A 26,446-nucleotide genomic window follows, 5' to 3' on the forward strand; every position below is an offset into this window, starting at 1 on the left:
CTTAGCTGACCCAACTAATTTTTCTTTTTGTTACTTTCTTCTTCAGTCACTCTACCACTCTTAAACCCTAGCATTCCAAAACGCCTCTCTTCTCACACACAACAATGGAAGATGTATGTGAAGGCAAAGATTTCTCATTCCCAAATCAAGAAGAAACAATCCTTAAATGGTGGGAACAAGTTAAAGCCTTCGAAACACAGCTCAAAAAAACCGAAAACCAACCCGAATACATTTTCTACGATGGGCCACCATTTGCAACTGGTTTACCACATTATGGCCATATATTAGCTGGTACAATTAAAGATATTGTGACCCGATATCAATCAATGACGGGTCATCATGTGACCCGAAGATTTGGTTGGGATTGTCATGGATTACCAGTTGAACATGAGATTGATGAGAAACTTGGGATTAAGACTAAACAACAAGTGTTTGATATGGGTATTGATAAGTATAATGAGGAATGTAGAGCTATTGTTACTAGGTATGTTGGTGAATGGGAAAAGACTGTTGTGAGAATGGGGAGATGGATTGATTTTAAGAATGGGTATAAAACTATGGATTTGGGGTTTATGGAAAGTGTTTGGTGGGTTTTTGCTCAGTTGTTTCAAAAAGGTCTTGTTTATAGAGGATTCAAGGTTTGTCCCTTTTTTTCTTACACCTTGTTTGGATGGTTATTAGTCATCGTTTCGTAATATATCGTATTATATTGTACTGTGTTGTGTTGTATTGTATCGTACTGTATTGTTTTGATGAATATATCGTTTGGATAGATTTGCATCGTTTTTCGCTGTTACCTCATGTCACACATCAGCAATTTGAAGGATAAAAGTACAAGAAAAGTAGGGTACAGGGTAGAGCTACTATAAAAAGATAGCGTAAAGAATAAGTAAATACAAAATGAGAAAAAGAAATAAGTTAATGACGGGTCATCATGTGACTCGAAGATTCGAGTGGGATTGTCATGGATTACCAGTTGAACATGAGATTGATAAGAAACTTGAGATTAAGACGACACAACAAGTAATTGATAAGTATAATGAGGAATGTAGAGCTATTGTTACTAGGTATACTGTTGTGAGAATGGGGAGATGGATTGATTTTAAAAATGGGTATAAAACTATGGATTTGGGGTTTATGGAAAGTGTTTGGTGGGTTTTTGCTCAGTTGTTTCAAAAGGATCTTGTTTATAGAGGCTTCAAGGTTTGTCCCTTTTTTGTCTTACGCCTTGTTTGGATGGTTATTAGGCATCGCTTCGTAATATATCGTATTATATTGTACCGTGTTGTATTGTATTTGCATCGTATTGTTTTGATGAATATATCGTTTGGATAGATTTGCGTCGTTTTTTGCCGTTACATAATGTCACACATAAGCAATTTGAAGGATGAAAGTACAAGAAAAGTATGGTACAGGGTAGAGCTACTATAAAAAGATAGGGTAAAGAATGAGTAAATACAAAATGAGAAAAAGAAATAAGGTAATGACAGGTCATCACGTGACCCGAAGATCTGGGTGGGGATTGTCATAGCGGATTACCCGTTGAATACGAGATTGATGAGAAACTTGAGGATTAAAACTAAACAACAAGTGTTTGATATGGGTATTGATAAGTATAATGAGGAATGTAGGGCTCTTGTGACTAGGTATGTTGGTGAATGGGAAAAAACTGTTGTGAGAATGGGGAGATGGATTGATTTTAAAAATGGGTTTAAAAGTATGGATTTGGGGTTTATGGAAAGTGTTTGGTGGGTTTTTGCTCAGTTGTTTCAAAAAGGTCTTGTTTATAGAGGCTTCAAGGTTTGTCCCTTTTTTGTCTTACGCCTTGTTTGGATGGTTATTAGGCATCGTTTCGTAATATATCGTATTATATTGTACTGTGTTGTATTGTATCGTATTGTATTGTTTTGATGAATATATCGTTTGGATAGATTTGCATCGTTTTTCGCCGTTACATAATGTCACACATAAGCAATTTGAAGGATGAAAGTACAAGAAAAGTAGGGTACAGGGTAGAGCTACTATAAAAAGATAGGGTAAAGAATGAGTAAATACAAAATGAGAAAAAGAAATAAGATAATGACGGGTCATCATGTAACTCGAAGATTTGGTTGGGATTGTCATGGGTTACCTGTTGAACATGAGATTGATGAGAAACTTGAGATTAAGACTAAACAACAAGTGATTGATAAGTATAATGAAGCTTGTAGAGCTATTGTGACAAGGTATGTTAGTGAATGGGAAAAGACTTGTGAGAATGGGGCGATGGATTGATTATAAAAATGGGTATAAAACTATGGATTTGGGGTTTATGGAAAGTGTTTGGTGGGTTTTTGCTCAGTTGTTTCAAAAAGGTCTTGTTTATAGAGGCTTCAAGGTTTGTCATTTTTTCTTGTACTTTGTTTGGATGGTTGTTACATATTGTTTCATAATGTGTCGTATTGTATCGTACTGTATTGTTTTGATGAATATAACGTTTGGATCGATTGTATCGATTTTTGCCGTTACATGATGTCACACATCTACAATTTGAAGGATAAACCTACTTATAGAGCAGAGCTACGATAAAAAGGTAGGGTAAAGGATAAAATAGGATTATTAGATATTAGCGGGTACAATCAAACATTATTAGGCATTGTTTTAATAATATATCGTAGTATATTGTATTGTGTTGTATTTTCTCGTACTGTATTGTTTTGATGAATATAATGTTTGGATATATTGTATGGTTTTTTTGCCATTATATAATGCCACACATTAGCAATTTTGAAGGATAAACCTACAAGAAAAGTAGGGTGCGGCGTAGAGCTACTATAAAAAGATACGGTAAAGAATAAGTAAAGACAAAATGAGAAAAAGATATAAGGTAATGACGGGTCATCATGTGGCTCGAAGATTCGAGTGGGATTGTCATGGATTACCAGTTGAACATGAGATTGATGAGAAACTTGAGATTAAGACTACACAACAAGTAATTGATATGGGGATTGATAAGTATAATGAGGAATGTAGAGCTATTGTTACTAGGTATACTGTTGTGAGAATGGGGAGATGGATTGATTTTAAAAATGGGTATAAAACGATGGATTTGGGGTTTATGGAAAGTGTTTGGTGGGCTTTTGCTCAGTTGTTTCAAAAGGATCTTGTTTATAGAGGCTTCAAGGTTTGTCCCTTTTTTTTCTTACACCTTGTTTGGATGGTTATTAGGCGTCGTTTCGTAATATATGGTATTATATTGCACTGTGTTGTATTGTATCGTACTGTATTGTTTTGATGAATATATCGTTTGGATAGATTTGCATCGTTTTTTGCCGTTACGTAATGTCACACATCAGCAGTTTGAAGGATAAAAGTAGAAGAAAAGTAGGGTGCAGGGCTATAAAAAGATAGGGTAAAGAATAAGTAAATACAAAATGAGAAAAAGAAATAAGATAATGACGGGTCATCACGTGACCCGAAGATTTGGGTGGGGATTGTCATGGATTACCTGTTGAACATGAGATTGATGAGAAACTTGAGGATTAAAACTAAACAACAAGTGTTTGATATGGGTATTGATAAGTATAATGAGGAATGTAGGGCTACTGTGACTAGGTATGTTGGTGAATGGGAAAAAACTGTGGTGAGAATGGGGAGATGGATTGATTTCAAGAATGGGTATAAAAGTATGGATTTGGGGTTTATGGAAAGTGTTTGGTGGGTTTTTGCTCAGTTGTTTCAAAAAGGTCTTGTTTATAGAGGCTTCAAGGTTTGTCATTTTTTCTTATTCTTGAACTTGTCCCGTCTTTCTACAATCTTAATGTGTATTTGCTTGAATTATGCTATAAATATTCATCAAAGAGCTTATTTTCTTATAATTGAACAAAAGTGAGTCTAAATGGTATAAACAAAAGTGAGTCTAAATGGGTACACTTAGTCCTGCAGCATTCCTAGTCTTTGCTTAGGGATCGTTCCTGCGCATCTCCTTACAGTAGTTTTAGAAAAAAACAGTTCATTGAGTATTTAACTATGTGGCTCGGACTCTTCACTTTCGGTGCCGTACCTATGTCGACACGAGAGGGGTGTGGGATCCGTACCGATCTGGGGAAACCAGTTTTGGGTACTTTGACCAAAATTGAGGGAGAAATTCTGGACAGATTTAATGATTTATGTAATCAAAACAAAAGCTATGGTGAAATAGAAGAAAATGGAATAACTTGTATATGGAAATTTCTGTCACTCCTTTTCCATTCTCCTCTTGATCAATATTTTCTCCTCAAGTTTTCCACATAATGTCTCATACATTAGGTTTTATAACTCTACTTTAGAGTTTTGAATTATTTCTTGCCGAATCCCCGCACCCCTATCCGTACCTGAATCCGTACCCACGAACCTTAAAGTTTATATCATGACGAGTCCGACCTCTAGATCCATACCCGTATCTGACACCGCACCCGAGTCCGAGCAGCATAGGTATTATATGGCTATCAGCACAGCTTTTGTGCTCAAAAAAGGTTACTCAATTAATCCACCTGTCAGCTTGTTTAAACTTGTATGCGTTTTTCCACCATGATTGGAGCAGCTGGGCTCAGATCAGTGTATTTGGGTTTGGAAGAAACAATAGTGTAGTTGTTTAAGAAAGGTCTTGTTTATAAGGTTTTCAAGATTTGTCCTTTTCCTTTTTTGCTTGATGTAGTATAATTCAAGCTGATGCTTAATTAGGAAATAGTATGTTTTTTTTTGTAATTGGAAAAAACATTTCATTGAGCATTATAGGGCTATCAGCACAACCTTTGTGCTGAAAAATGGTTACCTCAATTAATCCACATGTCAGCGTGCTTAAACGCATATAGGTGCTGGATATATTTGTCCACCATGATTGGAGCAGATGGGCTCAGATCAGTGTAGTTGGGTTTGAAGGTAACAGTAGTGTAGCTGGGTGAAAGAAACAGTACTGTAGTTGTTTCAGAAGGGCCATTATAAGAGTTTCAAGATTTGTCCTTCTTCTTGCTTGAACTTGTAGTATAGTTCAATATGATGCTTGATTAGAAATTAATATGCTTATTATTTTGTTTTAAAAAATGTTCATTGAGTATTATATGGCTATCAGCACAGCGTTTTTGCGGAGAAAAAGGTTATCACTGTAGTTGGGTTTGAAAGAAACAATAGTTTAGCTGGGTTAAAGAAACAGTAGTGTAGTTGTTTCAGAATGGTCTTGTTTATAAAGGTTTCAAGGTTTGTCCTTTTTTCTTATTCTTGAACTTGTTATATAATCCAAGCTAATGCTTAATTATATAGTAGTATGACTTCTAGTTTGTTTCAAAAAATAGTTGATTGAGTATTATATGGCTATCAGCACAGCCTTTCTGCTGAAAAAAAAAGGTTATCTCAATTAATCCACCAGCCAGCATGCTTCGTATGTGTGCCGGATAAATATGTCCAAATGATTGGAGAAGATAGGCTCAGATTAATGTAGCTGGGTGAAAGAAACAGTAGTACAGTTATTATTTCAGAAGAGTCTTGTTTATAAGGGTTTCAAGGTTTATCCTTTTTCTTCTTTCTTTAACCTGTAGTATAATTCAATATGATGATTGATTAGAAAGTAGTATGCTTTTTAGAAAATTCTTAAAGAAAACGATTCATTGAGTATTATATGGCTATCAGCACAGCCTTTGTGCTGAAAACATATAATACTATAACCTTTCTAACGAAAAAGGTTACCTCAATTAATCCTTCAGCCAGCATGCTTAAGCTCATACGGGTGCCGGATACAGTAGTGTAGTTGGGTTTGAAAGAAACAGTAGTGCAATTCAGGATGAGGCTTGATCTATTATCTCTTTTTTTTTTTTTTTTTTTTTTTTTCTTTTAAATTTTTTTTTTTAAACAAGAAAATCTAAAAGAGCAATCTTTTGAGTAATATATGGCTGTCAGCATAGCCGCTGTGCCAAAAAATTGTAATACTGACAATTGAGTATCCGGATTTGAGGAAAACGTCCTTTTCCGCTCTGGCGTCCGCCTGTCCGGGCTTGTTTGTGCTACCTCGATCAATCCACCAGCCAGCATGCTTAAATTCATACGGGCATCAGATGAATTTTGCCACCAAGATCGGAGCAGATGGGCTCAACAGTGTGTCAGCGTGGTTGGATTTAAAAGAAACTTGACTCTTTTCCTGATTTTTGTTTTTGCAGGTTATGCCTTATAGTACTGGTTTGAAGACTCCATTATCCAATTTTGAAGCTAATTCAAATTACAAGGTCCGTAATCAGAATCATTTAGCAGTGCACAAAACGCAATTTTTCTCCTTGTTCTAGTGACGTTTCAGCAAGAAGTTAAAAAAGTTATTTTCCTTTTTTGGGGTCTGATGCAGGAAGTAAGTGACCCTGAAATCATGGCTTCCTTCCCTATAGTTGATGATCCTGAGGGTGCATCCTTTGTTGCTTGGACAACAACTCCTTGGACCCTTCCAAGTAATCTTGCTCTTTGTGTCAACGCCAATTTTGTATACGTCAAGGTTAGTCCTTAGTAAAACTTCTGGTTTGAAATTTGAGTGAATTGTTGCTTTGATTGGATTACAATACTTTCGGAGTCTGAAGGGCTTGTTGTTACTTTAACTTATTAGTGCTTCCAATGCGGTTAGTTTTGTTGTTATAAAGTCAAAGGTCTTCAGTTTTTGTTAACCGGCTATGTTGTTGGATTTAACTTATTTGTGGGATTTAACTGGGTATGTTGTTGTTGTTGTTGTTCCTGCTCTGCTACATTTAATCAGTTGTATATGTAAGAACAGTCATTTAATTGGATGGAAATATTTACTTTAATCTAAGCTTGTTAATGTTGATTTGATAAAACGATCAGGTTCGCAATAAATTCAACGGGAAGATTTATGTGGTGGCAGAATCTCGATTGGCCGAGCTACCAGTTGAGAAGGCGAAAAAGGTCACCCCAGATGGACCTGCTGCTGCCGCTCAAGTTCCAAATTCTAAGACAAAGCCTTCTGGTGGTAAATCACAGAATGTGGAAACTTATGAGGTGGTGGATAAATTCCCTGGGTCGTCCCTTGTGGGGAAGAAGTGAGCTATTTTTCTTCTTGAACTTTGTCAACTGATATGCTGCACAAAGTTTTGTTCTTGTTGTCCGAAATATGGTATCTAGTATCTTGAACGCAAGTTGATGAAAGTGATCCTTTCATCTTTATGTTCTAATGTGAGGTTCACTTGATTTACGTGTCTTCTTCTGCCTTGTATGCTGATTCATATTTGACCGACTCATTGCTGCACATTGCAAATAGAAGCCGTTCATTGGTAATTGTTTTAGTTTCTTTTGTTTTGTTTTCATGAACATGCTTAATGACTTTACCAGATATGACTTCAATTATTGGACTTCAATTATTCGAACAAGCCCCCTGAAAGGTCAATCTTTGATGCTTGCCAACACGTTGAATTTTGACTCTATGGATGTATTTGCTTCTTATCATTTGAGTAAGAATGTAACCTAGCAGGTGTGACTTCACACCTCTCTGCCTCCTCTTATAGAGAGTCTTCTATGGGTATGATCCCAAGTTTTTTCTTTTGTTTTTTTGCTTGTAATGTTGGAAATGCCTAATTAGGAAATAGCCTTAACCTAAAGAATGAAAACAAAAGAAATATCTGAAGAGAGCAGATTGTCAGAAACAACAAATGTCGTCAAATGAAGCGTTTATTTTTTCTTTTACATGAAGAAAGGATAATCAATTGCTTTGATTAAGAATTGAACTCAATTGTCAAATGAAGTGGTTTTAGGCATATTAGAATGTGTGGTGTCAGGTGTGTGTCTGATATCTGATTTTAGGATCCTGTTCATCAGTTATTGTTCGATGTTCCCTTTTTCTGCCCTTCTTTTTGGAATAAATGGAGAATCTTGGAAGCTGATTAGTATTATAGTGGTAACCTGTTTCTTAGAAGATGCAAAATGGCATGCTTGCCCCCTCCCACTGGGACCCCCGCAACCATCTCTCTATTTTGGTGGTTGGATGGGTCTGATGGTGGTTGATTGATTGGTGGTTAGTTGGTCTGCTAAGTATAAACTTTGGGGAATGGCAGATTTCACTTAATTTAAGCTAGAAAGGTAGAGGCAAGAAAGCAGAAAAGATAGCAGCAGTGGAAGTGCTTATAGACGTTGCATGTATCCTAGTACACCCGAAGGTTCTCTTTAGCCTTCTTGGACCGAAGTGCTGGTCTTTATGTGATTTGAACCATATAGCTGTGAAAATTTTGGATATTCTGTTTTACCTTGGGACTCTTATCTTGACCCAGTGTGCTCTTTTGTATTTTGAGCACCAACATTGTCTATCATGTGGCCATTTGGTTGTATGGTGATTTATTCCTTCCTGCAATTAAGGTTTTTCCTTCTTTCTTTTGCATGAGACACTATTAATTTGGTCAGTGGTGAACGTAACTTTTAGTGCCAGTACTGACTTTCAAGGTTAACTTATAGATATCTTATCAAGAAAGCTTGACATATAGATATTCAATGCAGGTATATTCCACTATTTGATTACTTCAAGGATTATTCCGACTCAGCATTTAGAGTCGTCGCAGATGATTATGTGACTTCTGATAGTGGTACTGGAATTGTTCATTGCGCTCCTGCCTTTGGTGAGGACGATTATCGTGTTTGTATTGAAAACCGCATTATCAATAAGGTTTGAAAACTATGAAACTTCAAAGTATCTTTGCAATCAATCCTATCCTCCTGTAATAGAAAACATGTTTCATTGTCTGTATCTGTATATGTGCTCTGGAACTTATATGCTTTGTTATTAGCTTTTTGCTGTGTACTACGTTCCTACAAGTGTTAGGACCTGCACGAGTTTATCACTGATTCACGTCTACTTTCCTATGCAATATCTGACTTGTCATCACCTTTTCTTCCTGGGAGAATTTACTGGAATAACGTCTCGGGGGCTTGTGAAAATATTAGAGCTCATTGTGCTTGTTCACTTCGACCTTTTGGTGCTCTCTCTTCTCGTACCCCTTTCCATAACCACTTAGTATCTAGATTTTCATGGTTTTCTTGCTGATGGAAGTACATTTTGGAATTTTTCTTTTTCTTTCTTTGCAAATGAAGTGTCATATTTTGTAACTGCTAGCCATTTTCCCAAATGTCTGGCTAAATCAGGATTTATTTATTTGTTGTTTTTATGATATTGTTACCTTGAGTTCTTTCGAGAATTATTACATTAGAAGTTTGCCATTTTAATACTCCAACTAAATTGACTGTTTTGGTTTTGCTTTCTGTAGGGGGAGAGCCTGATTGTGGCAGTAGATGAAAATGGCTGCTTTACTGATAGAATTACTGACTTCAGAAATAAATATGTTAAGGAGGCAGATAATGATATCACTCAAGCAGTGAAGGCAAGAGACTCTAGTACTTTCTATTTTTTGGTACTATAATGTACACACCTTTAATTGTTACAAAAACTGGGGTGAGATTATAACAATAATTCTGAATAGAATCGGCTGAAAATGCCCATCAAAGAGAATATGGTTTACCATAAACCTTGTAGGTAGCTTGTCGTTAATCTGAGTGAGAAATTGTGTTTGTTTATGGTTTTTTTTATATATGTATGGTTGTTTATTTAGTTATGGTCAACATCCATGCTTAAGATACTTTTGTTCGTTCAGGATAAAGGAAGGCTTGTCAAATCTGGAAAATTTATGCATTCTTACCCTTTCTGCTGGAGATCTGACACACCTCTGATTTACAGAGCAGTTCCTAGCTGGTAACATACTTCAGATCATTCCATGCATCACTCACTGTTTCTATCGTTTATTTTTCTGTTGTGTTATGATGCAATATTTATCTAGTCTTCTGAGATTATGACTTTTCTGTTGTGTTATGATGCAGTATTGTAGAACCGTAACCTGGATTTTAGCCGAATAAAATAGAAATGCATCCTTTTTTCATTAGATTATGATCCATATACAAACCCATGTCCAAAAGTTGTTGAGTACCTTCCTCTTATAGCGGTATTATTGTTAGTAATCTTTTATTTATAAATCTCCTTTTATAGAACATCATCCAAAATTTTTATCAGGTGCACAGTTCCTTTTCAACTGTAATGTAGGATATCCTAGAAGGTCTGCCTATTCTTCATGAGTAAAAGTTCTCTATTATAATGTTTTGACCGCCATTGAATGTTGGTGGTAGCAGCTCGCCTTCTCCTATAAGTTGATTGTGGTAGCTTATCCGAACTTTAGTCCTTGGAGAAGTACTGAACCATCCTACATCTGCTCAGGAGGTTACCATTAAGGAAAAAGGTAACATAACTGAATTGGTTTTCCTTCTACTTATCAAAAAAAAAAAAAAAAAAGAACAATTCAGTTATGCTAAAAAATCCAAGCATAATTTTCACACGTTGAGAATAAAGCTGGTAGTCGTGTTTAGCAGTTACTTGCATCTAGAGTTTTTTAAGCTACGTCATAATGAATCGATATTTATAAACCATAGGTTTTAACTGTGTTTAATTTTGTATAAAGAGGCGAATTGATCTGGTAACCAGGGGTCAATTATGGTGCTTCATAGGGTAGTAAAAGAGGGAAATATCACTTTCAAACTTCGCCTTTTAGATGGAAAAGAGGATGTTGTAATGAAAAATACATAGTTTTTCATATTGCGATCGTTCTGCTTGCAATGCAAGTGAGAGAACAGGGGAAGTTACTTTTTTAGATTATTGGAAGGATCATCAGACAAAAGACGGATAGCCTAGCGTAAATGGATTTCCAACTCGAATGCTAAGGCTGGATGTTTCCGTCACCGAGGGAGCAAGTTGGAAAAGAGTCACTGGTCAGCCCCTGGAGTGTTTACCATATATATGATAAAATAGACTGGAAGGACCATCACGGTTCAAGCACCTAAATCATGCTCTCCCATCTATATATTATATTGAGCTCTCTTGTCAGTTTTGTGTATTTCTGAATTCTTTTTAATGTCTTTCCTCTTTCTTGAATTGCTGGCTTGCTTTTCCATGATTTTCTGGGTTGCCTTTCTAGTTTCATGGCAATTGAAGTTCATTAATTTTACTAGCAACTGACATTGCATATTGAACTTTGATAAGTATTTTCTTTTAATGTTCTTTTTGCTTTTTATAATGCTTATTTTCTCTTTTTGATGACCAATAATATTTATCTTCTCTTATGCTGTCATGCATCTATTGACCTCTGTATTAATGTTTTTTTGGGGTCGTATTGTTGGTTTATGTATGCCCAGGTTTATCATGGTGGAAAAGATTAAGGATCAATTGCTAGAGAACAATAAGCAAACTTACTGGGTTCCTGATTTTGTGAAGGTTACTATTTTCTTTCAGCGTTTATCTTTTTTTGTAGGCTCATAATTGATAAAGTATTATGTTCACTTGAAATTTGTTTTGCTGATTTGCTCTGTTACACTGGTTTGTGTTGGTTCCACTCCATGTATTGTCAGACATTATTCATTGTTTACTCCTTTTTGGTCTCCCTGTTTTTAATTTGTTTTAGGTGTTACTGGTGTTTACTACAAAATACTTACTGATTAAAGCTCCTCACCGAACAATCTTCATATGAAATTAGACCTTTAGGGATATACACATGTTTCGTAAGTAGTGATATATCAGAAAAATCAATTTTACAAAAGGGGAGTTGGGGATAAAGGAAGGCAGATTGGGCTAGTGCCCTAATAGGAACACCCAATGCATGCTTTACTTGGATTGTTGTCTAGTACATCCTAGAATTTTTTTGTTCTAGCATCTTGGATTTGGTGGCTTGTTTATTGTTCTTTTGGTGTATATGCCATTCTGCCTAGATATTTAAATTAGTTCTGTAGATTTTTCTTGAATTTAATTCAAATTTTAACACAGAAGTTTTCCTGGGCTTATGCTCTGTGGCACTGTCGGTAAAGCATTTCTTACCGCACCTCCACATTTTAAATACAGAGTATAAATTTTTAAATGCCGAATTCTGTGGTCCAACGTGATGCAGTACTAGACTGGTGAGCCTGTTATTTTGTCAGTAATATTCTACTTTAGTAGAGATATTTGCTATCGTCCACTTTTGTTGAAGCTAAGTTACTTTTCCGGTTTGAGTTCTGTGACTTAGGTTTCATGTACTTCTATTGAAGCTTTGCAGAATATGAATGCTAACTGACTATCGTTTTCATCAACAGATCATGATTGTTGGAGTTTTATAAATTGTCTTTACAGAACCCAATAATTCATCCTAATCTTCATTTTATTTTGTGTTCTTTATTACAGGAAAAACGCTTCCACAATTGGTTAGAAAATGCAAGAGACTGGGCTGTTAGCCGAAGTAGGTTCTGGGGTACTCCTCTTCCTGTGTGGGTTAGTGAGGATGGTGAGGAGATAGTTGTTATGGACTCCATTGACAAACTGGAAAAGCTCTCTGGTGCTAAGGTTTTTCCTTCGTCCCGACATTGTAATACCTGTTTTACTTTCACCATTCTATGTTGATGACCGTCTTATACTTCTCTATCTTTTTTTGTGAAGTAGCCTCTTATTGAAATTTACTTCCTTTAAGGGAAATAAAAAAGAAATTTACTGCTTATTTGATATTTTTCATAAGCTCTTGCATGTGACTCAGTTTTGTTTTAAGTTGAATTTTTCTTTTGAGTTTCCAGCTTTCTTCATTTGTAGTACATCTGAGTAAATTTTACATTGGTCTTTCCAGGTTTTTTTATTTAAAATAATTTTATGTTTGCTGGTTTTCTGCATGTTTCTTACGCTTTCTCTATTTTTTGCTATGCCTTGTTTACTTCTGTATTGTCTTTTTCAAACTGCCTTGTTATGTGTTACTGGAGCCGAGGGTCTTTCGGAAACAGCCTCTATCTCCACAAGGTAGGGGTAAGGTCTGCCTACACTCTACCCTCCCCCAACCCCACCTGTGGGAATACACTGGGTATGTTGTTGTTGGTTTTCTGCATGTTTTATAAGACATTATGGTGCATCAACTCCTGGCAAGTAGTGTAAAATAGACCTACAATGTCCAAAAAATTTTTTCTCTCTCCCTTCCTCTCTTCCAGTTTCCGACGTGCTATTTTCCGATGCTTATCCTATTAAAGCCTAATGATGGAGCGCGGGGTCTCGTTTGTTTCAAGTGGGAAATCGTTCCATTTAATTGATATTAGCAATGAAGGTGAGCACTGGTTTTCCCTTACGGGAATCCAGCAGGAGGTTTAGGAGCAAGATTAATATCAATAAATGCAATCTACAGTGGGTAGTTGAAGCTTTGAAGCAGGCTTCACTTCAACCAGGCAATAAATGCAGAAGATGGTGCAGGAAAGCACAAAGTTACATATTCAGGGTAATACAAAACTTTAATAGCTATGGTAGATTCATCAGAATTGAAACATTCCTAGGGGACAAGAAATCTGCCATCATTATTCCAGAAGGCAGTTACAACAGAGGTTGGGGTGAAATAGCTAAGAAGATTCAAGGCTTCTTAGGAGAATTTGTTGACCCAAGATTTCTTCTTCGCACGGATGAATCCAAGTCGTACGTGGAAGCTGCAAACATCTCACAATGGCCATCTCTAAATGAGTCTCGGAAGGTAGCTGGTACAAGGGTGAAGGAATCCAAGGTAGGGAATGAGCATTTTCTGTCCAAATGCCTCATTGGAAGCTTCAATGACTCTTTCCACTTCAGCCCTAAGTCTGAGGTGATACAAAAATGGTTCCTAGGTAGATGGCAAATTTCTGCTGGAATGAAAGTTACTCCAATCTGTCATAACCAATTTCTGTTCGAACTTCCTTCAAAATCAGGCGAACAGGGTCAAGGCAGGGGAATGGTTCTGGAATGGAAGGAGACTAACATTGGAATGGTGGTCGCCGGAAACAGGAACGAAGTTAATGCCGGAGAAATCAAAAGAAAGATGGATTAGAGCAGTCGGAATCCCCATACATGAATGGACTATAGAAACGTTCAAATTTATTGGGGATAAATGCGGTGGTTTCGTCGGAATAGATGAAGATACAAAACATAGGGTTCACTTCTACGGGCTCGTATTTGTGTTGTAAACAACAATAGAGATCCCAAGAATATTGACTTGATTTGTGACGACTGGAGCTTGACGTTAATATTTTGGAGGATGCGCACACAAAAATAAGACCAGCTGACAAATCTTTGGTGGCCGGAACTCTAAAAGCGCCGGAAGTTGCTGAAATGTCAAAGCAAATAAAGGAGCCAGTGGAGCACATTGCTAGCCTGCCAACTTGCGGCTTTAATTTGAAAAATGGTCCATCGCTTTGCACAATGGATAATAGCTTGAAGGGTCTGCCAACTTGCAACTTTAATTTGAAAAATGGTCCAATGCTTTGCACAACGGATAATAGCTTGAAGGGCAGGGGTTAGGGTCATATCAGAAGGGAGGAAATGGGCCTTCCAATTCAGAAGTAAATCTGGGCCCAATTGCTGGGAAAGAGTACTACCAGACCTACCAAAGGAGAGGCCCAAAATTTAAAAAAAAAGCCCATTCCAGCAGATCTAAGGAGACAAGACTTCTAAATAAGAAGTCTGTTTGGAGAGTAGTTGGTCACAAGCCCAACCCAAGAGCAAGACACGCAGTAATTACTCCAAGTGCTTCAACAGACCAAGGAATCCTCAGTCAACTTGACACAAACAGTAACAAGGAAAACCCTGAAGCATCTTCTTCAGAGGCAGACGATGAAGGTGATACTAAACAAAGAGTTCCCAGGTTTTTCAACAATAACGAGTTGGTTCTAGCTCCACTTGACTCAGAGACAGATTTCTCTTCTCTAGCAACCTGTGATGCACTCCCAACGACATGGTGCGAAGGTGGTCCAACTGCGCAAATGGTCGACATGCCAACACTAGTCGAGACTTCACAATGGACAAAAATCTTCATGGCTAAGGCATGCAAGGCTTTTGGGGTTAATGCAATGGGATTCGAACACGAATTACTTGACATGATTCTCAGAATGGAACAGAGGAAGAGAATTCAAATTCAACAGCAAGCCGAAAAACAAAATTGTGGGGCAAAGAGAAAAAAACAAAGGAGCAGGTGAATTAAAGAGATTGGAGTGTGGGATTAACTACGACCGGAATAAAACGGAAGGCAGTGGGAGCAGGGGCAGGCAATACAACTCAGCTTCCACATGAAGCTAAAAGTATTGAGCTGGAATGTACAGGGGATGAATGAGGGTGGGAAAAGAAGCACTATAAAAACTCTCATTCAGAAGTGGAGGGTGGATATATTATGTTTGCAAGAGACCAAAATGCAGGATTGTTCTAATAGTATAATAAAGCAAATATGGGGCAGCAGATGGGCAGATTGGGTGGAGTTAAAGCAAGCGGTACCAGGGGTGGGATTGTTATGATATGGGATAAGAGAAGATGGAACAAAATAGATTTTCACCAAGGAATCTATTCCATCTCCACTATGTGAAAGCACTCAAGAAGAATTTAGATGGTGTTTTACTGGTATATATGGGCCACATACCAATCCGGAAAGGGAAGAGATGTGGAGTGAAATTGCAGGGTAAGAGGACTGTGGGAGGGACACTGGATCTTGGGAGGTGATCTGAATGTATGCAGATTTGAAAGTGAGAGGCTGAATTGCAATAGAAGGTCAAGGGCCATGTTAGAACTGTCAGAGATGATTCAAGACCTGGATATTATTGATCTTCCTCTCCAAGGTGGCCAATACACCTGGTCAAGAGGGAGAACATATTACAAGCTTTCAGGATTGACAGATTCCTAATCTCACAAGAATGGAATGACACATTCGGAGTAGTGAAGCAAATAGCAATGCCTAGGGTGATTTCTGATCACAGGCCAATACTATTGGAGAATGGGGATTGGGATGCAACTCCTTCTTACTTCAAATTTGAGAATATGTGGCTGCAAGCTGATGGATTTATTGAAAAAATGAAGAACTGGTGGCAAAGTTATAGCTTCAATGGCAGGCCTGATTTTATACTGATGCAGAAGCTAAAAAGCCTGAAAAAGATATCACCAACTGGAACAAACTGGAGTTTGGTAAGGTGGAAACTAGAAAGTCCAAAGCTTTGGAAGATTTAACAGCTCTTGAGCAGTCCACAGAAGGAAGGCAAATGAATCCTACAGAGGCTAACCAAATGATTAATTTGAGGATAGAAATCCAACAATTGGCAAAAGCAGAGGAGATTTCATGGAGGCAGAAGTCAAGATGCCTTTGGCTTAAAGAAGAGAGATAAGAATACTAAATTCTTTCACAAGATTGCTAACTCAAACAGGAGAAGCAACTGTATGGACAGGCTTATGGTGGACAATGTCATCATAGAAGACAAGGAGCAAATAAAAAGGAGACACTGGACTTCTTTGAGAACTTGTACACAGAACATGAAGGTTGGAGACCAACTGTTAGATTTGAGAACATTAGCACCATTTCTGAAGAGGAGAAGGAAGATTTGGAACAACCTTTTGGGGAGGAAGAAATCAAAGCAGCCATTGACTCTAGTGCTCCTGACAAAGCACCTGGTCCTGATGGATATACAACGGCATTCTTTCAGAAGGCATGGGATTTCATCAAGCTGGACTTCATTGCAGCCATGAACCATTATCACCAACACTGCTGGATGGTGAGATCTTTCAATGCATCTTTCATTGCTCTAATCCCTAAAAAGAAGGGGGCAGTGGAACTCAGGGATTATAGGCCAATCAGCTTGATTGGAAGTGTTTACAAAATTATAGCAAAGGTTCTGGCAGAAAGGTTAAAGAAGGTTATGGAGAAGCTTGTTTCAAATCAACAGAATGCCTTCATCAAAGGCAGGCAAATCACTGATGCATCTTTAATTGCAAATGAAGTACTTGACTGGCAGATGAAACAAGGAGGTGCTGGTTTACTATGCAAACTGGATGTTGAAAAAGCTTTTGATAAATTGAACTGGTCCTATCTCATTTCTATCCTCAGGCAGATGGGTTTTGGTGAAAGATGGATAAAATGGATCAAGTTCAATATCTCAACGGTGAAGTATTCCATTCTCATAAATAGAAGTCCAGTTGGTTTTTTCTCACCTCAAAGAGGACTAAGGCAGGGAGATCCACTCTCACCTTTCCTCTTTATTTTAGCAATGGAGGGTTGAGTAGAATGCTTGACAAGGCCAAGCAGTTGCAATGGATCAATGGTTTTGATGTGGGAAGAGTCAATTCTGTTAACATCTCTCATTTGCTCTATGCAGATGACACTCTGATTTTCTGTGGGGCAGACAGGAATCAGGTGCTCTTTTTGAATCTGACTTTGTTTATTTTTGAAGCTCTTTCAGGCCTTCACATTAACATGCTGAAAAGTGTCATGTACCCTGTTAATGTGGTGAACAATTTGAAGGACATGGCAGAGATTCTAGGTTGCAGTACTGGATCTCTCCCAACCACCTACCTAGGTCTTCCTCTTGGGGCTAAATTCAAATCCTCTTACATTTGGAGTGGAATCATAGAAAAATTTGAGAAGAAGCTTGCATCCTGGCAAATGAATTACCTTTCAATGGGTGGTAGGCTGATCCTCATCAATAGTGTGCTTAGCAGCATTCCAACCTATTCCATGTCACTTTTTCCTATACCAAGTAAAGTTCTGGAGCAACTAGATCAAATCAGAGGGAATTTTCTTTGGTAAGGAAACAGCACTGAGCACATATTTCATCTAGTCAATTGGGATACTGTGATGTTGCCAAAACACCAAGGAGGATTAGGCATCAGGGACCTCATAAAGCACAATAAATGCTTACTAATGAAGTGGTTGTGGAGATACACACAAGAGGACCAGAGTCTATGGAAAGAAGTGGTCAGGGGCTAAACATGGATTCCAAAATCATTGGTGTACTAAACAGGTAACTAGCACACACGGAGTAGGAGTGTGGAAGAGCATAAGCAGACTTTGGGGTGAATTCTCACAGAATCATCATCTGGTTGTAGGGCATGGCCAACATGTCAAGTTTTGGAAGGACAGGTGGCTGGGAAACACCCCTCTAAAGAGTGAGTTCCCTGCCTTGTTCCAAATAGCTAGGGAGCCAGATGCAACACTACAGCAATATAGAGATGGAAATTTCTGGAATCTAACCTTCAGAAGAAACTTGCAAGACTGGGAATTAGAGGATTTGTTCACACTCTTACAAACTCTCAATGGATTCACAAGCAATGTCAATGCAACAGATCAGTTTTGGTGGGGTCACTCAGATGGGGGCAAGTTCACAGTGAAAGCAGCTTACAGGTTGGAAATGATGCAGAATGCCATCACTGTCAACTGGCCGTGGAAACTAATCTGGAAGGTCAAACTCACTCAAAGTTGTTTGCTTCAGTTGGACAGCAATATATGAAGCCTGCCTAACACAGGACAATCTGGCAAGGAGGACATTTCAGATGGTGAACAGGTGCTACATGTGTAATAGAGAATCAGAAACCCACAGCCATCTTTTCCTGCAGTGCTCAGCTGCAGCAGATCTATGGCATATGTTCCTCACCTTTTTTGGACTCAAATGGGTAATGCGAAACACTATCAGGGAAGTTTTTGAAAGCTGGAGCCAATGGAAAGTTGACAGCACCATCAAGAAGTTTTGGAAGATGATACCAGCTGCCATCTTTGGACTATATGGAATGAAAGGAATAGTAGATGTTTTGATGGACTTTCAACTAGTCAAACTATGCTCAAAGCTAAATGTCTTTTTTATTTACATAGTTGGGCCTTTTTATCCCCAATAGATTCCCCTGATAGCCTTTTAGATTTTGTTTGCTCTTTAGTTATGTACTAGAGCTGACATTCTGGTGCTCAATCTTTTGAAACTACTTTGCATCTTCTGGATGCCTTGAATAGAATCAATTACTTCATCAAAAAAAAGAAAGAGGTCTATGTATGTCATATGGAAACAAGGTATCTATAACCGGAAGGAACACAAATGAAGCAGGGAATTAAATCAAAAGAATATCTGCAAAGAGATGAACCCATCCTTCCCGAAGAATAGAGTATCTAATGCAAAAACTAACTAGCAACCTCGTCCTTTAAAAATGTTTAGTTTATATATACCTAGACCTCATAAAGTACCCGTGTTGTAGAAGACTGCTATTTTACGTTCAAACTTAAAATACGATAAAACAGCTTTGAAAGGCTTTAAGAGCTGGTAGAAAATCGTACCCTACAATGTAGAAACTTCAGTTTTTATGCACATGTTTGTGTTTCTGGTTAGTTTTCCGAGCAACATTGTTCTCTCCAGTAATCCTCTTGCTGAGTTACGTGCTGTCTTTAAGTTTTTTGGAAGAAAAGTCTCAAGTTCTATTTATATCGGGACAATTAACTTCAACGGCTTTCCTCTTGCTCAATTTGCAGGTGACGGACTTGCATCGTCACAACATTGATCACATTACCATCCCATCCAGTCGGGGGCCGGAATTTGGCGTTCTTCGACGTGTGGAGGATGTAAGACCAGTTAACTTTTCATTTAACAGTAGGCTGCTACAGCATTGATATTACATTTATCAAACAAAAGTATATCCGACAGATATATTTTCATGTTATTTGCTTTATTTTAAAGAGGCTGGATGAATTTGCTAACTAATGTTTTTTTTTCCTTATGGATTAAGTACAGGACTTCACATATTTGCCTATTGAGTTAGGAAGAAAAAATTAGTTAGGAAAACATTTTAAGAGTCCATTTAAATTTACCTTATCAAAAAAAAAAAAAAAAATCCATTTAAATTTATTGTAAGACTTTTAATGCTGATTTTGTCTGCTGAAATGTTTATTCTCATGTTAAACCTCTGGAATATTTGATATTGAATTGGATAAGATCATAAATGTTGATAGCCTTTTGCTGCCGGTATTGTCTACATTCCAACGTTGTTATATGTTCAATCTTTGAGGAATTTTAGTTGTCATTGGGTAGTGAGGAGAGCAGTAATGAATACGTACTTGAAACAAATAGTTTTCTGCCTGTTGAGGGCTGATATGTGCATTGTTCCACTTTTGTAAACCCAAAATCTATTCTTAGGAACTAATACATTAAAATGTTTTGCAAGCTGAAATTCAATTTTACTAGCTCTCAATTATTTTACCTATATAGCTGAAGTGCTTGTTTAGGCACTCCAGGACTAACGGTTCAACAAAATCTCCACATTTAACCCCGTCTCTTTTTGAACTTTTATAATGAGCTTGTACCTTCCAATCCTTTCTTTCAATTTTGTCTTCTGCTTTTTGACAGAACTATTTGTTACACTAATCCAGGTATTTGATTGCTGGTTTGAGAGTGGCTCAATGCCTTACGCTTATATCCACTATCCTTTTGACAATGTTGAACTCTTCGAGAACAATTTCCCGGGTCATTTTGTGGCAGAAGGTCTCGATCAAACTCGTGGATGGTATGTTGTGATATTCTGATTATGTTCTCTATATTCTGATATTCTGATTATGATCTCTGTGAGCTTAGTTCTTTTCATGTATTCCAAGTCAGAGGAGATCCAAAATTCAAAAAGTGGAATCTATAAGGTTCTTATGTATTGCAGGTTCTACACCCTTATGGTCCTTTCTACTGCCCTTTTTGGGAAACCTGCTTTTAGAAACCTCATTTGCAATGGTCTTGTCCTGGCTGAGGATGGGAAGAAGATGAGTAAACGATTAAAGAACTATCCTCAACCATCAGAAGTTATCAATGATTATGGAGCTGTAAGTTGCCAATCATGAGCTTCTTCATTTACTCAGTTGTTACATGAGGTGCTCAGCGCTTCTGATTGATGGGTTGTTGGCAAATGACTATAACTAATGTTTGTTGTGCAGGATGCATTGCGTTTATACCTGATAAACTCTCCCGTTGTCCGTGCTGAACCTCTGCGATTCAAGAAAGAAGGAGTTTTTGCTGTGGTAAGTGTATCCTTTATATATGCTGGCACTCCATCTCTATGATTTCAATCAGTTCTTTTAGTAGCTATTTTGAAAAAGCTTTTAGTTTTCTCCTAATTTGGAAGATGATTACATGAATGCAGGTGAAAGATGTTTTCTTGCCATGGTACAATGCATATAGGTTCCTTGTTCAGAATGCAAAGAGGCTTGAAGTTGATGGGTTTGGACCATTCATTCCTACTGACCAGAGAACTTTGCAGAGTTCTTCGAATGTCCTGGACCAATGGATAAATTCTGCAACTCAGAGCTTAGTGCATTTTGTCCGACAGGAAATGGATGCTTATAGATTGTACACGGTTAGTTTTCCAATCTTGTCGAATGCCAAATCTAACCTCATGTGCTCAACCATTTCCAGGCAGTTTACTGAACATCTATAATTATCTTGAAACTGGATTCCTACAAATGTTTGTGTTAAATCCTTGTTTTGATGTTTGAACAAGAATATCCATATGCTTTTATTTCATTGCCTAGACGTCTTTCAGATTTTTCTATGGTTAAAGCTGGAGACGCGGCAAATAGGCACACATTGTCCCTTTGTCTAAGTTTTTGGATATAAGAGATACGTGATCCGCAAGTTCACGTCTATGGTTAAAGATCGAAAAGCAGATTGGTCTTCACATGGTCTCTTTGTCGAAGTGTGTGGTTATAGGAAAAAATTATAATTTGCAAGTAGCATCCGTGCTGATTGTTTGTCTATCCTTCGTCTTGGCAGGTGGTTCCGTATCTCCTAAAATTTCTTGATAATTTAACTAATATCTATGTGCGGTTCAATCGGAAAAGACTAAAAGGCCGTACTGGTGAGGAAGACTGCAGAATTGCTCTTTCAACTCTTTACCATGTAAGCTGCCATCTCTTACTGTTATAATAGATTTTGAAGTCACGTGTTAGCATACTGTGATTGTGTAGTTTTGGGCTCTGTGTCTGATGCAATCCAAAGATTCAACTCTTGCTATTCCTTGTTTAGTTTTTTATTGCGGCCGATAGGAGTAGCATAACATAGTCTTATGGAAGAAATGTGTGATGAATGAGATTCATATGTTATGGTACTTGTTGCTTTTCATATGAATCAACTTGAATCCCACCCCCAAGTGCACGAAGTAGCTTATTTCTTTTGTTGTGCCTGCTTTAGTAATTACATCCCGCTATGAGTTGTAGTTCTTCTGCTTGTGACTTTCTAACACAGTAGGTCCTCAATTTGATAGGTGCTTCTGACTGCATGTAAAGCTATGGCACCATTAACTCCTTTTTTCACTGAGGTTCTGTACCAAAATTTGCGGAAAGCTTGTGATGGATCAGAGGAGAGCATTCACTATTGCAGCTATCCTGAAGTGGAAGGGAAGGTACATATGATTTCCTATCTTACCTTTTCTTGCTGCTCTTCAAATATGATGTGCAAAATTTTGCTATCTTCTCTGCCTTATGTTTGTTTCATGCATGTTTGAAATCATTTCAGAGGTGGGAGCGCATTGAGCAGAGTGTTAGTAGGATGATGACACTTATTGACCTTGCACGAAATATTCGTGAGCGTCACAACAAACCTCTTAAAACTCCGCTCAGGTTGAGCCTCTGCACTTTTCTCTTTCCCGAACAACAGATCAAATGGCAATAGTTCATGTTGGTTTGGTCTTCTTTCAGGGAAATGGTGGTTGTACATCCAGATTCAGAATTCCTTGATGACATCACGGGCAAACTAAGAGAGGTATGAGATAGTTTTAGCTTTTTCAGGCATTCCATTCTGAATGCCTTTAAACTGTTAATTAAATACTATTCTATTATAGTTGGTAATCTTAACGAAATGGGTAAGGCTATTTTCTTGTGTTTGTATAATGATGTTCATTTTTATTGTTGTCTCTTTTACCTTTTCTTTTCTGTATTATGTCATCTTATTAATTTTTAGTGGTTGGTTGCTCTTGTGATTGCAGTATGTGCTCGAGGAGCTAAACATTAAATCTTTGGTCCCATGCAATGACACATTGAAGTATGCTTCTTTGCGTGCAGAGCCAGATTTCAGGTGATCTAAATGTCATGTGCCAAGCTTGTCGTCATTTATTGCTCTCTGAATTAACTCGTAAACTGGTCGCCTTGCCTCAGTGTGTTAGGAAAAAGGCTGGGAAAGTCGATGGGAGTTGTTGCCAAGGAAGTTAAGGCCATGTCAACAGAAGATATTATTGCTTTTGAGAAAGCGGGAGAAATTACTATTGCTTCACACACTTTGAAGCTTACTGATATCAAGGTGAGTATATTTACTTGCTTCTTTAAATTCCTCATCTTTGTTGGTCGCTACCCGAGAAAGAGTAAAACAGTTCTGTCATGGGTTCTCTTTCATTGGCTATATTGAACTCTGGGGACAAAGGGTAGAATAGGCCAGTTGCCTGTCAGGACTGGAAATGAAGGAAAAAGTAGATGAAGAAGCAAAGGTTCCTTCAAATTTATGCTGGCCCTATTTAGTAATTGCAAGTTGAGCCCCAAAAGTGCTGTCAGTTTGTGAATATCTGTCCTTTTTTGGCTTGAAGAGGACTACATAAATTGCTGAAAAAGAAAATTAATGGGGAAAGTTGGGAGGAGAAAAGGAATTGCATGTGTAGAGAATCCTCTTGAAGTAGGAAGTTGTTTCTTGTCTTCAGAATTAGTTTGGATTATACTTTGGCAGAGAAAATGGAATTTGGAAGTACAACAGACAAGTACAAATATTAATTTGAAGCAGGAGTTTAGGTTTTGAAAAAAGATTTTATTTTACTCATCTTAATAATCAAAATTCTCGGGAAGGGTTTAATTGCTTATTATGCACCTCTTGCACTGGATCAGAATTGAACTATTATTATTATTATTATTAGTATTATTATTATTGCATTACTCAATCTTTAATGTACGTGCAGATTGTTCGGGGTTTCAAGCGTCCTGATAATAGGAAAGAGGATGAAATGGACGCGGCAGGGGACGGTGAGCATCTCCTCCTTCACAAGTTTAAGTATTTAAGTTTCATCTGATTTCTTGTAGTTTTATTTCATTCTTTGCACATACAGGTGATGTTTTAGTGATACTGGATTTGCGTACTGATGATTCACTCTTTGTGGCTGGACTGGCTCGGGAGGTATTTTCGGAACTCATTCTCAATGTGATTAATTGCAGATATCGTTGACTTTTTACTTGTGTTTTGATTGGTTACTGTTGTGCTGGGAGATTCCTGATGAATGGCTTTGATGCTGAACTCTGCTTGCAGGTTGTGAATAGGATCCAGAAACTGAGAAAGAAAGCCGCTCTTGAACCCACGGACATGGTAGAGGTCTTCTTCAAGTCTTTGGATGACGATAAAAAAGTCTCTGAGCAGATTTTGGAGTCTCAGGTATCTTTTGAGGTCCACAGTATTACTTGAAGTTTTCTAATTTATTAGGCACCTGGCTCTGTGAAATTTGCCTTTCTAGGTAGAGACAGAGAAATAGAGAATTGCCCCAGGGATCCTCCAAGTCTTGGGTTTACGGAATGTATAATTTGGATGGCAAGTACCCCTCCAAGTCCTAAAATGAGCATTCCTTTTTGTTATGCCTGCGGAGGGGTGGGGGGTGGAGCAAACTGGTTTGAAGGGGGAACAACGGGAAATAGTGATAGGGGAGCTAAAGGATATAAGAGGGAATAAGTTGGTAAAGCTTAATTCATATGCTCAAACTATATAGTTCTTTAAGGAAGGGAACTACTTTGTTTTTTCAAGGTTGAAAGGGTTATTGTCCGGAGAGAGAAGTTCAAGGCGGATGACAATCATTGATCTTGGAGACCGAGAGGGGATATTGTCACTTCTGCCAAAAAAAAATAACATACCTCAATTTTCTTCGGAAGTGGTTTCTGTTGACTTTTAATCTGATTATGAAGCCTTGGGTTTCCCTCTTAAGTATTGGGCTTAGTCAGCCATATCCTATATTTCCATTTGTTTTCGCCCACAAATTCCTAATGCCACCTTTACTTTTTATCTTAGTGCACCTTTCTTCGTTCAACTTCTTTTTTAATAAATAATTTGGCGTTACAGGAATCATATATTAAAGACGCCATTGGATCTCCTTTGCTGCCTGCTGAAAAAATCCCATCACATGCAGTAAGTTCTGAACCCTCTTCCTATTTGTGTTATTTGGTCTTCAAGAGTTCTGTTGGAGTCTAGCATTTGTTGCGTGTATTGATATTCAGTGCTGGTTTCTTACTTGAATACATTTCTTACGATTAGAATGAAAAATTGTAGCTTATAAAGTATTACTACCGTTGTTTCTTGTTACACCGGTTAACAAGTTCTGTAACTTGCAGATAACTATTGATGAAGAGAGTTTTCATGGAATCTCTGGCTTGTCCTTTGTGATCACGTTAGCAAGACCAAGTCTAGCGTTTAATTCAGATGCCATTGCTGCTCTATATGGAGGTCGACTTTGAGATTCTCGTTTCAGAAAATTTGGTCATTCCGAGGTGGTTTTCTGTTTCTAAATCATCTTCATCTTGCAGGAAACACACAGTATTCTCAAGGCTTACAAACTTACCTGCTGATGAGGGATCATCATAAATTGAAATCGGAGTTTCAACAAGGAAAGGGCAAGGTTTGTACCACAAAACTTTCATAATGCTGAATTATGTGAGCTGTGACCATCTCATCTAAAAGCTTAGATGATCAAAAAATTTAACTTGGTTATTGACTCTTAATTACTCCCTCTGTTGCATTTTATGTAATGGTATTTGACTGGGCATATAGTTTAAAAATTAAAGAAGACTTTTAAAACTTGTGGTCTAAAATAACATACCCAATATATTCCCACAAGTGGGGTCTAAAACTTGTTGTCTAAAACAAGCCATAAATATTTGTGTATATATAAATCATTTCATTAAGGGTAAAATGAGATGTTTAAACTCAAATTATTATTGAATATAAAAAGGTATCATTCTTTCGGGGACTGGACAAAAAGGAAAGGATGTCAAGTAGATTGGGACGGGATGGAGTACTTGATTATATTATGTCTTGATAAGCCTCATGTATGCGCCTAAATCTTTTTTAATTGGCCAAATAGTTGGATTTTTTTTTCTCTTTTTTTTTTTTTTGATCTGGGTAGCGGTGAGACTTGAACTCATGACATCTAGTCTGTGCTGATACTATGTTGAACTGTGAAACTTTTAGATGAGATGGTCGCACACTTCAACACATAAATCTTCTAGAGTTCGCTTATTTTACATAGCTACAATATGATTCTTTACATTCCCCTTACTGTGACCTTGCAGATAAGGGTCAAGTGCATTGAGAACCAGCCTCCAGTTGAGGTGGTACTGGGAAAACACGTCTTCTTGAGTGTTGGAGATAATTTCTTGAACTGCAAATCACAGTGACATTAGACCAATACTCTGCGAATATAATTATTTTCACAAGAGAGATTTAAGTTATAGTTCTCCCCAATTTTTAGAAATTGTGTATTTGTACTTTTCCCGGCACATTTTTATTGTAATAGGTCTATATTGTAATTGTCATTTGGGAATTTTTGCCAGGGAGTGATATATACGTGAATAACAATTTTGATTAATCAAGTGTCCTCTGGTTGGCGTTA

The 26,446-nt window shown here is 37.6% G+C and overlaps 1 protein-coding gene and 1 long non-coding RNA gene across 6 annotated transcripts; both read left to right on the forward strand.

Annotated features, from left to right (window-relative positions):
- LOC132058809 (isoleucine--tRNA ligase, cytoplasmic) lies at nt 1-26,446 on the forward strand. Of its 5 annotated transcripts, XM_059451168.1 has the most exons (28): nt 2,865-3,027; nt 3,595-3,748; nt 6,168-6,233; nt 6,347-6,490; nt 6,832-7,046; nt 8,491-8,656; nt 9,255-9,368; nt 9,639-9,736; nt 11,224-11,302; nt 12,242-12,400; nt 19,317-19,406; nt 20,211-20,344; nt 20,489-20,648; nt 20,760-20,843; nt 20,966-21,178; nt 21,595-21,720; nt 22,085-22,222; nt 22,336-22,439; nt 22,518-22,581; nt 22,805-22,893; nt 22,974-23,115; nt 23,759-23,822; nt 23,906-23,973; nt 24,103-24,225; nt 24,901-24,966; nt 25,170-25,281; nt 25,362-25,453; nt 26,127-26,446. In XM_059451168.1, the coding sequence occupies exons 1-28, from the start codon at nt 2,870-2,872 to the stop codon at nt 26,229-26,231; spliced, it is 3,327 nt and encodes a 1,108-aa protein (XP_059307151.1). In that variant the 5' UTR covers nt 2,865-2,869; the 3' UTR covers nt 26,232-26,446. The 5 variants fall into 5 exon arrangements, with proteins under 5 accessions (XP_059307150.1, XP_059307153.1, XP_059307151.1 ...); XM_059451167.1 differs by lacking the exons at nt 2,865-3,027; nt 3,595-3,748 and adding an exon at nt 1-638; XM_059451170.1 differs by lacking the exons at nt 2,865-3,027; nt 3,595-3,748 and adding an exon at nt 2,252-2,377.
- Nucleotides 12,559-19,015, forward strand: LOC132058810 (uncharacterized). Its single transcript, XR_009415420.1, has 2 exons — nt 12,559-12,967; nt 18,836-19,015. It is a non-coding gene; the product is annotated as an uncharacterized LOC132058810 (long non-coding RNA).

This window comes from Lycium ferocissimum, chromosome 6 (genome assembly GCF_029784015.1).
Source record: "Lycium ferocissimum isolate CSIRO_LF1 chromosome 6, AGI_CSIRO_Lferr_CH_V1, whole genome shotgun sequence".
In the NCBI taxonomy this organism is placed as follows: Eukaryota; Viridiplantae; Streptophyta; class Magnoliopsida; order Solanales; family Solanaceae; genus Lycium; species Lycium ferocissimum.

Coding starts and splice junctions, on each gene's coding strand:
- LOC132058809 (XM_059451167.1), top strand. CDS start 105: ATGGAAGATGTATGTGAAGGCAAAGATTTCTCATTCCCAAATCAAGAA. Junction 20,649..20,759: donor TTATCAATGATTATGGAGCT/GTAAGTTGCCAA, acceptor TTTGTTGTGCAG/GATGCATTGCGTTTATACCT. Junction 20,844..20,965: donor AAGAAGGAGTTTTTGCTGTG/GTAAGTGTATCC, acceptor ACATGAATGCAG/GTGAAAGATGTTTTCTTGCC.